At 42.7% G+C, this 13,544-nt stretch overlaps 1 protein-coding gene across 5 annotated transcripts in view; it reads left to right on the top strand.

Annotated features, from left to right (window-relative positions):
- The first annotated feature begins 6,723 nt into the window (after positions 1 to 6,723).
- The window catches only part of CAPN7 (calpain 7), a 35,687-nt gene continuing 28,866 nt past the window's right edge, over positions 6,724 to 13,544 (top strand). Inside the window, exons 1-3 of one of the 5 annotated variants that reach the window (XM_040590053.1) lie at positions 6,724 to 6,942; positions 11,246 to 11,354; positions 13,293 to 13,450. In XM_040590053.1, the coding sequence (XP_040445987.1) occupies positions 6,841 to 6,942; positions 11,246 to 11,354; positions 13,293 to 13,450 (369 nt within the window). In that variant the 5' untranslated portion in view covers positions 6,724 to 6,840. Of the gene's footprint in view, positions 6,943 to 7,008; positions 7,028 to 7,408; positions 7,602 to 11,245; positions 11,355 to 13,292; positions 13,492 to 13,544 lie in introns of those variants that run through there. The other 4 variants (XM_040590049.1, XM_040590051.1, XM_040590050.1 and 1 more) reach the window with 4 other exon arrangements.

Here is a 13,544-nt window from a genome sequence, read left to right on the forward strand (position 1 = left end):
GAAAGGCTTTATTTTCAGCTGTGCTTTACCTATCTTCTTAATTTCATCAAAGTACCATCAGTAGAAATCAGGGGTCTGGGTTCAGATTCAGAAGCCTTCAATTGAGGAAAATTTCATTTTGTAGTGAAAAAGAGTTAAATATAATCAATAGGTAAGGGTTCAGCCCTGAAAATACAATACTTAGGTACCATATGTAACAATAAAGTGGCAGTACTTAGCATAAGTCAAGGTGAGATAGTCCGTTTAAGAAAACATTTTATGCATTAGAGAACATACACAAACTCCAACCATCTGATAGAACAGACTTGCTCTGGAACAGCCCAACCAAAGCAGGCCCACAAATATAGATAAGGAGTTTCTCCTACACAGCTGATAAAAATAGAGGCAACGTTACTCTAAATTATTGCAAATCCATTTAACGAAATAGCGTATACAGGCTCAACAAGTTATTGATGAAACAGGTACTCATTTCCAATGATGTTCTGAACAAACAGCAGTCATTGTTTAGTGAACTATTTTACCTTCCTTAACTTCTTGTCACTTTGGTGCATACCTCTAAGTCTAAGGTCTATCCAGGACTTGAAAATATTAACCATCACACGTCTAAAATCATTTTACCTGGTGCTTACTATACTGAATCAAACTGGATAACGAACCCCTACAACTTTTTCATGTAGAATAAAGGGATTATTCAACATACTTAACATGATTAAAATAATACAAAGGACATAAGCAGGGTGGGGGCGGTGGTGTCCAATATGGTGATTCATTTTTATTACTTATTTTACAGTAGTGACAACTTCTGTCATAGTCTTGCTGCAGTTGAAACTGTAGAAATAGAAGGAAATTATCTATATTCTGACTAGACATAAAACAGTACAGTCCACAGAAGCAATGAGATAACACTGTCCAGGCTAACCAATAGTATTAGCACATGAACAGCATCTCGTGTAGGTTTTGAAAGCACCTTGTGAAAGGAGAGCACTAGGGGAAGGACAGTCTCTAGTGTTACTCATAAGAGTGAAAATTTGAAGGCATTTCAATACAGGAGAACACAGTGCCCACCTTTAACAAGAACACAGAGGAAAATTTAATTATCAGCAAAATATATGGGATGCCGGTTCTTAAAATTGCAATGGGGGAGGCCTCTATGGAACCTGAACACAGCATATCCAACCTCTGTTTATGAACAAAGTGGTCAGCTACTGTAAAAATGCAGAAGTTATCAGGAAATGGCAGGAAATAATAAGGTGAAGAGGTATGCCAGTGATACAAATGCTCTGGTTTGTGAAAGCCTACTACAGAAAGTTGCACAGAGATCTCATATCACTGTATATGTAGGAAACAGCCTGTGAAATTAAATGCTGTTAAATCACAGGGGAGAAAACACCAGATTAAGTACATAATGGCAGATGTTGAACTATCTATCTTTTCTCAGGAAAGATGATTCATTCTGGAGAGTTCTTAGAACTTTAGTCAATGCTTAGCAGTGGTTAAAAACACAAACAGTGTTAGGAGTCAAAGAAACAGAACAAAACAATATACTAAGATACAAAATTAATGATACAACTCTAATACTCCACACCATTCTGGTCACCCCATTTCAAGGAAAAAAAAAAGGGGGGGGCAGCATTGAAAAGAGCCTCAAGGATAAATCAAATGTATTGAGAGGATTCTGTTCAAGCAGAGATTAAATGTATGAAGAAAAAAGTAACTGTAGAAAAGAGATAGCAAAGAACACAAACTTATGGGCAACCTAGAAGATACGTGAGATGTGATCGTAATTTCTTGTAAGCAGGGGAGAGGGGGCAAAAAGATAAACTGAGCAACAGCAGGGGTTTCGTTGTTTATTTACAAAAAAAAAGAAATATTATATCATACAACAAATTTGAACTGTAGAGCACATTTCCACAAAATGTTTTGAATGCCAAAATCAAAATGTGCTAAAGCAACAATTAGATTAGTTCCTTGAAAATAAGCCCAGCAAGAGGTATCAGAAGCAATGACGTGAGTTCAACCCACAGGCTGCAGGATGCTGAGACAAAATACTGCTCTGAATTTGCCCTGTTCTTGTACTCCTTCCACAAGCATCAGCTACACTCCAGTCAAGAGTAATACAGGACTAGAGTGGCCCATATTCTGACTCTGCATTGCTGGGACAGACAGAGCGAAAGTAACCACGGAGGAATTCAAACACAGACACTTGATAGAAATACATGTAAATGACAGAATCATGTCAAAGTTTTGGGGCTTTGTTTTTCAATGCCTGGAAGCATTAAATGCTATGGCTGTAGTCGAATGCAAAAAGGTAAGGCAATATACAAAACTTAGGTAAGAACTATCACTAATGTGCAAATGTCTACCCCTACAGCATATGTTCGGAAAAACAAGGAGAGGAAGAGGCAGAGAAGCAAGAATCAAAATCAGGAGGCAAGAAGAGGAGCTGGGAAGACAGCAAATTATTTTTGGGAGACATTATGGGAGACAAAAGGAAAAAAGGGATTAAACAATCTCAAAGAGGAAGGGCAATGAGAATGATTTAATTCTGTTTAATTATCAGCAAAGAGTATGAAAGAGAAACAGATACCTTGATTTCTTCATCTGATATTACCTCTGCAAGAAGACAACAGCTGGAGAGAGTAAGATAAAGACAACATAGAATGGTTTGGGTTGAAAGGGACCTTAAATCATCTAGTTCCAACCCCCCTGCCATGGGCAGGGACACCTTCCACTAGAGCAGGTTGCTCAAAGCCCCATCCAGCCTGGCCTAGAACACTTCCAGGGAGGGGGCATCCAAAACTTCCCTAGGCAACCTGTTCCAGTGCCTCACCTCTCTCAGTGAAGAATTTCTTTATTTTACAGCTATGATCTTCTCAGAGCACACTGACTGCAAAAGGCAGGCAGGAAGGGGAGATAAGAAAGGAAGCATTAGATGGGGTTAGGAAGGCAGGCACATAAGGAAAGTAGATGGTGGGAAGCAAGGGATACTCAGGGCAAATACCACCAAGGTGAGGAAAAGTCAGGCAGAGGAGGACCTGCATGTGGAATCTGGACTTGTGCCAGTGAAGAAAAGGATATAACAAGAAAGGATGCCAGCAGACCTGTAGGGATGTTACAATAGGAATTGTACCAATAGGGAAAATGGAACAAATTGGGAGGTGTGGTGGTATAACACTATAATGAGGAAGTGCAGCATGGAAAAGGATTAGCAATTTTAAATGCATACAAGCTCAAAGAAAAACAGGGCTCCCCAGTACCTCTGTAGCAAGCTCCTGTCAGGTAGGTAGAATCCAAAACTTGGAGTGAGAAATGCAGGGCAGCAATTGGTATCACTGGCAATTACTAAAATTTGTTTCTTCAGGGGGTGCTCGCTCTTACTTAAGGCTGAGTTCTTACCACAGGTGCATGTACTTAAAACTTTTTTCCAGCCAGCTTTTGAGTGAACAAAGCAACAAAGGTTCTGCCCATCATCATCAGCCCTAATATTTGTTGACTTCCTATTATAACCTTCTGCACAAATATCAACATCCTGTGATATTTAACCTTAATAACTGGAAGTGATTTTCCACACAGTATCTTGAAAGACAAGAGTTAATAATAGATATAAAAAATTTAAATATCTGGTATACATCAACAGCAATGGAAAAAACTGATCTTCAGCTGCAAACAAGAGGAGCCAATTTTAGTATCTGGCTCCAAAACTGAAATGATACTACAGGCAAAAGGCAAAGATTGATAAGTATGAATTCTTAGCCACAGTCAAGACCACACAAACTTACTCTACTTTTTGTAAATTTAAAAGCTTCTTGTAGAATTTCATAGCAGATTCATATGAAACAGAAACACATAAGCAATTTATTATCTGAAGAGGGCCAATCACCAGTGTCCATTAATTAGCAAAAACTTAATTCTCCCAAGTGAAATTTCTGAATCCCAAATAACTAGAAGAGATCTTAGTTAATGTTACAGAATAAATGTTTTTCACATGCAGATTTAAATAAAGAATAACTTTACCTGTTGTTCTGCCCAGTTCAGTCTCCTTTTAATCATGCATGTCACTGGATACTTTGGAGTTCCATTTGATCTGTAAATGGTTTAGTCCAAAGCCATGATACACAAATAATTTCAGGCTATACAAGTTATGCGACTATGTCTGAATATCAAATTAAAGGACACCTGGATTGAAATTCCTTGTTAATTTTCATGGTATCATAGAAAGTATTGAACAAATGTGTCTTTATTCAGAAAAATCCTTTAGTGTAATCTGGATCTTTTCTGCATTCAAATAAATAACATAAAACATACTTTGAAAGAAGGATAAAAGAACCCCAAACCACCAACCTTATCAGGAGCAGAATGAAAAACAGAGCTATGAAGATTACAAGAACTGCCCACTGCATAGGAGATCACAAAAACCAAGTCATCTTTTACACAGAATACTGCACCTGTAAAGCACAAAAGGGATAAGGAATGGAATGGAAACATTACCTACATACATACAAAAATCACAGAGCAAAAATAATAGATTCTATTATTTCAGTACTTAGTATTCCTGCATTCAGCTGCACCTCTTACTAAATCGGTCATCAGAAAATAGGTTGAGAAGCCACACACTCATAAAGGAGAGCTTCAGAATGAATTGCCACACAGTATTTTTATATCTCATAAAAACAACGCCTTGCAATAAGCTGTATTTTCCAGCAGAAATAAAAGCCCATAGAACCACAGAATTGCACAGGTTAGAACGGATCTCAAAAGATAACCTGGTCCAACCTTTCTGGGGGGTAAAAAAAGCACAATGAAATCATCTAGCACCCCTCCCTAGCAATACCATCTTGAAAACCTCCAGCAGTGGGGACTCTACTACGTTCCTGAGGAGGTTGTTCCAATGAATGGTTGTTCTTACTGTAAAAAACTTACATCAAAATGAAACCTCTCCCATTGCAACTTATTCCCATTGCCCCTTGCATTCACTATGTGGCTCTTTGCAGAGAGACCCTGCCTCTCATATGAAGTAGAAACTCTGAAAGCATGAATGTATAGCTGAATCGGTTTTCACATAAAGTGTGATTCATGAACTCACAGAAAAAACACTTCTAGGGTACAGCCCTGAAGACCCTGCATCCAGAAGGATACAGATCAAGGCTTCCCAGCCTAAAGCTCTCAGAGCGTTGTCTAAACTCTCAAATTAACTATACGTTAAACGAGTATGTGCACAAAGCTTAGGTCAAGCTGACCCATCCCCTCAAGTCATCAAAAATGGTGGATTAAAGGACTTCTAATGAAGGAGTCAACCTTGGGAAACAAAGAACAGATAAGAACACCATTATAAATTATGCAGAAAGAAGCCTCCAAGTGAGAAAGTTCCGGCTGCAAGAAGAGACAAGCTGATAAGGTGCTGTGACCCACAGAAAATTCGTGGAAAATAGGACAAAGGTAATTGTGGTAATGGGAGATAGTGACCTCCAACTCAAATAGCTCCCCCCAAAGGAGGGTAAATCTGCACTTTGGGAACATTCATAGGTGGTAAAAAACTTTAGTGCTATCTGAGGATATGCACTAATCTGCATTAGAAGAGAGAAACTTGTAACCAATCCTGTGCATGAATGAAAACAAGTATGTAATGTACTATGAATATGAAAGCATTCTACTGTATATAACGTGTACTCTTGGTATGCGTTAGGAGGAAAGATATCCCATGCACCCAATGCTGCAATAAACCAATGATGGCTTTCTAAACTATGATTTGGTTTGAAGAGTTTTCCTGGTTACAATTTTTGGTAACAGCAGCTCAGCCTCAGGAATTTACCTGCAACACTAGCTGGGGCAAGGGGAGAAAACAGGTGCTATAACACAAACAAAAAACAAAGCACCGGCAGCCACCACCCAATGAGGGCAGTTTTCCTCTAAACTGCTCCTAAGGAAGAAAAAAAATTAAATCCTGAACATACTAGGTAATTAAGGTATTTAGGTTTCAAAACTGCCAGCCTTAAGCACACCAGAAGCACTATTATTTTTTTAAGAGTATCAATACACTTTTTCTTACTTGCTTTCTACTTTACACTTGTACGACATACAAGTACATACCAAGAATTCTCTCTTTAAGACTAGACAAACTTGCCTCAAGAGCAAAACGTTAATTATGAACAAGGACCAAACCACCCATCTCTACAGCTTAAGGCTTCGAAGAAACTAATAAGTATCTTAAATACCTCTATTAAAAAGGATGTAGAGAAAAAAAATCAAAGCCCCACTCTGTTTTAAAATACAGCACTAACACCACTGGGCCGCCGCTACCCACCCAGCGGTGCGGCTCACCTGCTCAGCACCTGAGGGAGCGGCAGGATGGCGGCTCTGAGCCCCGCGCCCGCCCTCCCCTCAGCCGCCGCAGACAACCAAGTACGCGCCACGGGCACGGCACGGCACCGCCCCCTCCCCACCGCGCCTCGCGCTACACGCGCGCGCGCACTCGGCAAACCCGAGGAGCCCCGCCCTCCCACGCGTGCCCGAGCACGCAGAACGCCACGGCCGCCCGCGCCCGGCAGGGGGCCGCCCACCCACGCCTCGAAAGAACCAACCTACACAACCCAAAACAACGCCCAGGGCGCATGCGCACTGCGCCCCCGCGGCTCGGGGCGGGGCGCGGCCGGCCTCGGGGCCGGGGCAGCTGCGGTCGGGGCAGGTGGGTGTGGCCAGAGGAGAACGCGTTTACGATGAGGGCGGGGCCAGTGGCCGCGGCTGGGCCGGGAAGGCGGAGGAAGCGGCTGGGCTGGTGGGGAGCCGGAGCGGGCTTGAGTGGGGGCGGCCACCGTCAGTGGTGGCAGTGGGCGGGAGCCGGCCATGGATGCCACCACGCTGGAGCTGGACGCGGTGAAGTTCGCGCAGCTGGCGGTGCAGCGGGACCAGAGCGGGCGCTACCAGGAAGCGGTCTTCTACTACAAGGTACGGGGGGGCCGGCAGCCTCACTCAGGGCGCCGGCGTCCGCTTCCCCCGCGCCGCGGGTCGCCCTGAGACCTTCGAGCTACCGGTAGGTTTGCGATCCTCTCCTCAGCCCCCGGAGGGCCGGGGGAGGGAGGGGTGGCCTGCTGCGGCCCGTCTCGGCCCGGCCTGGCCCGGCCCTGCCCAGCCGGCGGGGAGAGGTGCCCCGGGTCAGCGCCGCCTCAGCCGCTGCCCTCCCCTGGCGGGTGCGCCCCGGAGCTGACACCGCTGCCTGGTCTTCGGGAAGACATGCTGGTTCCAGCCGAGAAGAAAGTGGGAGGCCGGGCGGGTGCTTCGAAAGTTTGTCCGTCTCCGGAGGAGCAGCGTCCTTCAGGGCAGGTTGCGAAATGCCTTTTCCCTGCGTTTTATTTTTAGGTGGGAACAAGCACTGCCCGTGCGCTGCTGTTTCCTGACGGGCTTTAGGGGTAGCGTTGCAGCTGCCGTGCTTGAGAAGTGGGTACGGGCACTTCTTGCAGCAGCTGGTAGCACCCCTTCGGTGCTTACCGGGAAGCTTCGTCGTAACCTGGCTATAAACGTCCCTGCCCCGCTGGTTCTCCGCCTACGTTCCTCCCTTTCCCCTACCCCCGCCGGGCCGAAAGACTGTTCAGCTTTATGCTGGAAGTGTAAGCGCGGAGCTTTTGGCGGAACTGCAAGTGGGCACACTGCAGCTCTTGAGTGTGCAGCTGGAAACAACTCAGTTGTATAATCAGTCATCAAATAAGTGAAGTACGTGGTGAAATTCGGGATGCTCAGCAGTAAGCTAGCTTTACATAGCACGCTACCAGTAACATGTTTTTAAACACATGTGAATATGCTTTCTATTAGGGATCTGATCTTATTATATCAATACAGCTTCAGGTTGGTGTAAACAAGGGTGTGATTAAGTTGGTTCAGTGTCTTGCTCAACATCTATAGACTTACTACTGCTATTTAGTGGCTTCTGTGCAAGCATTATGAATTTTTCACCTGTGTAAGTTGTCTCATTTTGTTGGATTTATGTTTTGCAAAGTTAGGTTAAAGTTCCATATCCCACTAGCTTTACTTCTGACTTGCAGTGGAGGGATTTCTTTGATGCTTATGCTTTTCCTTGGTGCAGTATTCTTTCCATGTATTCCGTTATTCTGTTGAAGTAATTAGCTTCCATTAACTTGCTAAGAGATCTGTAGTTGGCCTTTTAGTTGATGAGTACTAGATGTCTTTGATATGTGTAAAAAGCATAGTGCTGTCATGGTTGCCTATGCATCTAAGTGTGAAAGGACATGATGAGGAGTATTTTTTTTTTTTTAACCTGATTGTTAATGTAGGGTGAGCTAAGTTTGTATACATAAAGCATATAATGCAAAAGTTAATGCTGATAAGCTCTGTGTTTATCAGCAACAGTGTGTCTACATGGTCTGCTAGCTATGTGCAGTACTTCTTTATTGCACGTTTCTCAGTATACCTGGAAGAAATTATAAAGTGATTTTCAGAAGAAAGCCATCTTTTTGTGCAAATAATCACTCTTGTATGCTTTTGTATGGTGTATGGAAAAATCGTTCACTTGTTGCATGTGGGTGATACTCTTCCTAAGTGCAAAAATGCATCCCTGGCTGTCTTGGTGCACTTCAAGCTACATGTGACAAAGAATATAATCTAGACAATGTTTTCTGTATGCAAAAGCTAGGCCACAGAGAAGCAGAATTATGGGCACTGTTATATATTAGGAAAACGTTGAATCACAACTGCAGCTAAGACTTTTGGTATTCACACAGGTGACTCTTGGCAATCCAAGAGTAGGTATTGATTCTTCTGTCAGATTATATGTGACAGTGTTGGTCTTCAGGAGTTGTGATCAGGAGGAATGCGAGCAAACTCAGCAGATACCATTAAAGCAGAATTCTTTGTGTATGATTTAGCCCAGATAGGTTTGGCTTTCCGGATGTTGCCTGAAGAATCACTGTCCATGTTAGATTCAACAAGAGTAGTTACAAAATATCATCTAGTATTTTGAGGGTACTTCATGCATTTTGTTTGGACAGTGCAGATAATAAGCTCTGGCCTGTCAGCAACTTTTATCAACTGCTCTAAGCAGTTCAGAGCCCACGGGTACAATTACTAAGCATGTGGAAAAGCTCAGGTACTGAAATGGATTCTGCAAGAACTGGTCCTAAAGGATGAAGCCTGGGAAATGCTACAGTTTGTTGCTGGTAAAGACCAGATGGACCTGTCTGAGTGGAGCTCCTATGGCTAGCAAGTGCTGTTTGCTTTCAGCTTTGTGTAACTTTGATAGATCCCTGTTGGAGGGCTTCGTGTGAACCAGCTTAGGGTAACTTGCTAATGGTGCTCTACAGAAATGTCAGAAACATTTTGGCACCTGATGACTTCAGCAAAACTGAAGACTTGTTTAGTTTGGCTGTTGACCAGCAGTTAACGACTTGCAAACTGATGATGAGTGATTAGCTTAGTGTGACTGTGGCACACTACTCATGCCAAATAATAGTAGTGGCATTGAAGAGATCATAAATACTAACTCTGAATTGCATATTCATCTTGTCACTGGAAACAGTTGATGTGCTGGCTCTGCAGACAGTTGGCCAACTGCTTCAGTCCTTTAGAGGCTTAATTTATGAAAGACTGTTTTCATTTATGTTTACGTCCTAAAACCAGGCAAAACAGTTGTGCTTGAAATCACAGAGATAGTGTCAATTATACGTTGGGTTTGCAGCACTGGTTTGAAAATCCACATTTGTTCTTTACATCATGTGTAGACAACTTACTATTACGATACAGCACCTGTTTTGTCAGTCTGTAGTTGTGGTATGTCACAGACAAATACATGCATCCTTTGAGCAGTTATCTGTAGTATGCTTTTTTTTTCCCCTCACAGAAAACAGTAAAAAGGATGCTAGATCTTAATGGTAGTTAATTGCTATATATCTAAATGGAACAATATTTCTGTTTACCTTTCTCTTGCTGTGGATGCCTTATGTGATGTGATATAGTGATGGATGTTGACAGGGAGTATGTGGTAATTGGTTCTGTGATGCACGTCAGCGAAAACTTATTGTAGTAACAAGTGCAGGCTGTATCAGGACACGTTTTTAGCTTGGGCAAACTAGGCAGGTATGTATGGTAGAAAAGTGCTAAATTTGACAAAAGTCATAGCCAGAGGGTAATTTGTGTGCTTTATGGCCATGTCCTTACCCTATGCAGAGCAGCCCCTCTGAGCACCATCTTTGTGGAGCAGCTCTCTAGTTACTGTTCTTCTTCCTACATACTCAGCCTGCTAAATGATTTGCCTCCTCTCCTCCATTGCTGCTGGGAAGAGGAGCACTGTCACAAAAACGTGGGTTTTTTGGTGGGTTTTTTTTGTGCCAATAATGAGGACAAAATAAGGTTTTTATCCTCATTTTTGAGAGTGACAAATTTCTGTTCTCCATATGCTTCTGAGACTGTGTTAACTCTGTTTGTTGCAGCCCTGCTGAACCTTACATGTTTTTCATAAATTTAGTGAATGGATAGACAGCTTATGCAGCTGAAGGGATTTTTTTTCTTAATAGATTTGTGCAGTATGGAAAAAGCCTTGATGCAGATAACATACTGTGATTCTGACCTGAAGGCCTATGCTCTGTCCTGGAAGTAGACTTTCCTCAATATCTAGTGTTTTGTGTGCCCACAAACATTTAAAAAAAACAAAGCTTGAGGAGCTAGGAAACTTTAAATTTGCAGACTTTCCAGATTTGATAGCTTTATGTGAGTCATACTGAAAGAGGAGACTTTCTAAACCAAAACTCGATGCATTTGATTTTGAAAAGCTTTTATATTGGTTTACTTTCATTATTATTAGATTAAATGCAAATAGCTTGTGAGTAGCTTATTTATTTTTCTAACCTTAAATCCACAACTTTAAAAATAAAAGCCAGTTTGTGACTTGTAAGCTCTACTTCACTGATTTCAGTGCATGCTTGAAAAAATTTACTTAAAATCTCCTAATTCCATGCGTATGATACAGGCAGGCCTAAGATCTGGCCTTGTGGAACCTCTGAAAGTGTGGTGGTTTTTTTTAGTCTTATACATTCTCTCATGTTTGAGAAATTGAACATGGTCTCATTTATAACTTGAAACTTATTCTTCACAGCAGAATTTCCTTGGAGCCACTGTGTCTTTTTGCAGATGTAGGGGCTTGCTTGCTTTCATGCAGCTCACGGCTGCTGTAGGCCATCTGTTTATGGAAAGTAATTTTCTAGGCAACGAACATTAACTTTGTCTCAAATTCTTCTCCCTGCAGGAAGCTGCACAAGCCTTGATTTATGCTGGGATGGCAGGGTCCAACTTGGAAAATATTCAAGAAAAAATAAATGAGTACTTGGAGAGAGTTCAAGCTCTCCATTCAGCAGGTGGGTAAGGAGCTTTCTAATTAAACGTCTGCTTAAATTAATTGAGTGGAAAACCTTTCGGTGCTGTGAAATATGTATCAGTGATGTTTGCTTTGGGTTTCATTATTCTAATTTTCTTGTCCTTTGTGAACGACCACATATACAATGAGCACATCAGTGCTTTGAATTCTGATACATCAGAAATAAAGGAGAGACTTACTTTCTGAGGACTTGCGTGTGGGTATTCTTTTCTTTTAAATATTCTTGGGAGCCACATCTGCAGAGAAAACCTGAGAAAGTAATTAAATATAGCAACAAAAATTCATCGGGGACAAATCAAAACTTGCATCAAAGCCTCAGCTGCATGATAGATTTGAAGCAAGTGGATACTTATGTAGAATTACTAACTTTTGAGAGAGCAAAAGAGCTTTTTGCTTTCATTAGGATTTCCTTGTTTGATCTGTTTTTAGTGTTTGTGCTTAGACCAAAATCTCAAATTTTTGCACACCTGCAATTCTCAGTTAGAATCATAGAATCATTTGGCCAGAAAGGGACTTTGGGATGTCTATAGACCGCTCCTCTGCTCAAAGCAGGGTGGACGCTCATTTTTGGACCAGGTTGGTCAGGTCCTGAGAACACATGAGGACAGAAATTCCCCAGTGCCTCTGGGTGCAGTTGTCTTTCTAGTGTTGGTTGGGTTTTTAAATATATCTAGTTGGATTCTCCCCTGTTTCCATTCATAGCCACTGGCTCTCAGAATCACAGAATGGTCAGGGTTGGAAGGGACCTCTGGAGATCATCTATTCCAGCTCCCTGCTAAAGCAGATTCACCTGGATCAGACTGCACAGTGTCACATCCAGGCAGGTTTTGAATGCCTCCAGAGGAGACTCCAAAACTTCTCTGGGCAGCCTGTGCCAGGGCTCTGTTACCCTCAAGGTAAAGAAGTTTTCCCTCACATTCAGATGGAACTTCCCACATTGCAGTTTGTGCTCATCGGCCCTTGTCCTATCACTGGGCACCACTGAAAAGAGCCTGGCCCCGTCCTCTTGTTACTCACCCCTAAGATATTTGTATGCATCAGTAGGATCCCCCGTCAGTCCTCTCTTCTCCGGGCTGAAGAGGCCCAGCTCCCTCAGACTTCCCTCACTGGGGAGATGCTCCAGTCCCCTCATCCTCTTTGTAGCCTCCGCTGGACCCTCTCCAGTAGTTCCCTGTCTCTCTTGAACTGGGGAGCTCAGAACTGGACACAGCACCCCAGATGTGCCTCACCAGGGCAGAGCAGAGGGGGAGGATCCCCTCCCTCAACCTGCTGGCTATGCTTCTACTGATGCACCCCAGGATCCCACTGGCCTTCTTGGCCACAGGGCACACTGCTGGCCCACGGGCAACTTGCCATCCACCAGCACTCCCAGGTCCTTCACAGAGCTGTACCCTGTGGGGTGTTTGTCCTAGACACCGGGCGTAGCATTTATCCTGTTTGAATTTCCTGAGGTTCCTGTCAGCCCATTGCTTTAGCATGTCTGTGTCCTTGAGTGGATTGGTTTGGTGGGGTCTGCAACCTTTATTCCATCTTTTTCTTCAGGTCATTAATAAAGGTTTTAAATGACATAGGCACCTGAGGAACTTGTATTTTACCGTAGGTGGTGTGTTTTCACAGGTGATGCAAAATTTTACATAATTAAACATCTTTGTTAGTGTAGTATGAAAGAGACTTTATTTACGTTATTTGGCATGTGAAATACCCTGAGAGTGTACCTCTGCTTTGTGGCCTGGGATTGGGGGTGGTATTTTATTGTCCTTGCAACGATGTTTTTGGCAAAGTTTAGAAACACTTTGGTTTCCAGCCAAGAAGTAGGTATTACCTCTCTGATTAGAACTGCTGGTGTTTCAGTACTGTGTTAAGGATGTTTTTACGTGTCTGCTGCTGTAGAAAGCTAAATACTTTCTTTTTCATTTAGTTCAGCCACAGAACACAGACCCTCTGAAGTCAAAACAACAGTTGGACTTGGAGCGTGCTCACTTCCTAGTTACACAGGCTTTTGATGAAGATGATAAAGGCAATGCAGAAGAAGCTATAGAGTTGTACACAGAAGCGGTGGAACTCTGTTTGAAAACAGTATGTTAAGCTACAGGTTAACTTGGTAGAATTATGTGATGGTAAGAAATTCTTCCATTTACACGAGTGACTGACCCTTAAAGGCTGGCTTAAA

Source organism: Falco naumanni, chromosome 4 (genome assembly GCF_017639655.2).
Source record: "Falco naumanni isolate bFalNau1 chromosome 4, bFalNau1.pat, whole genome shotgun sequence".
NCBI classification, from domain to species: Eukaryota; Metazoa; Chordata; class Aves; order Falconiformes; family Falconidae; genus Falco; species Falco naumanni.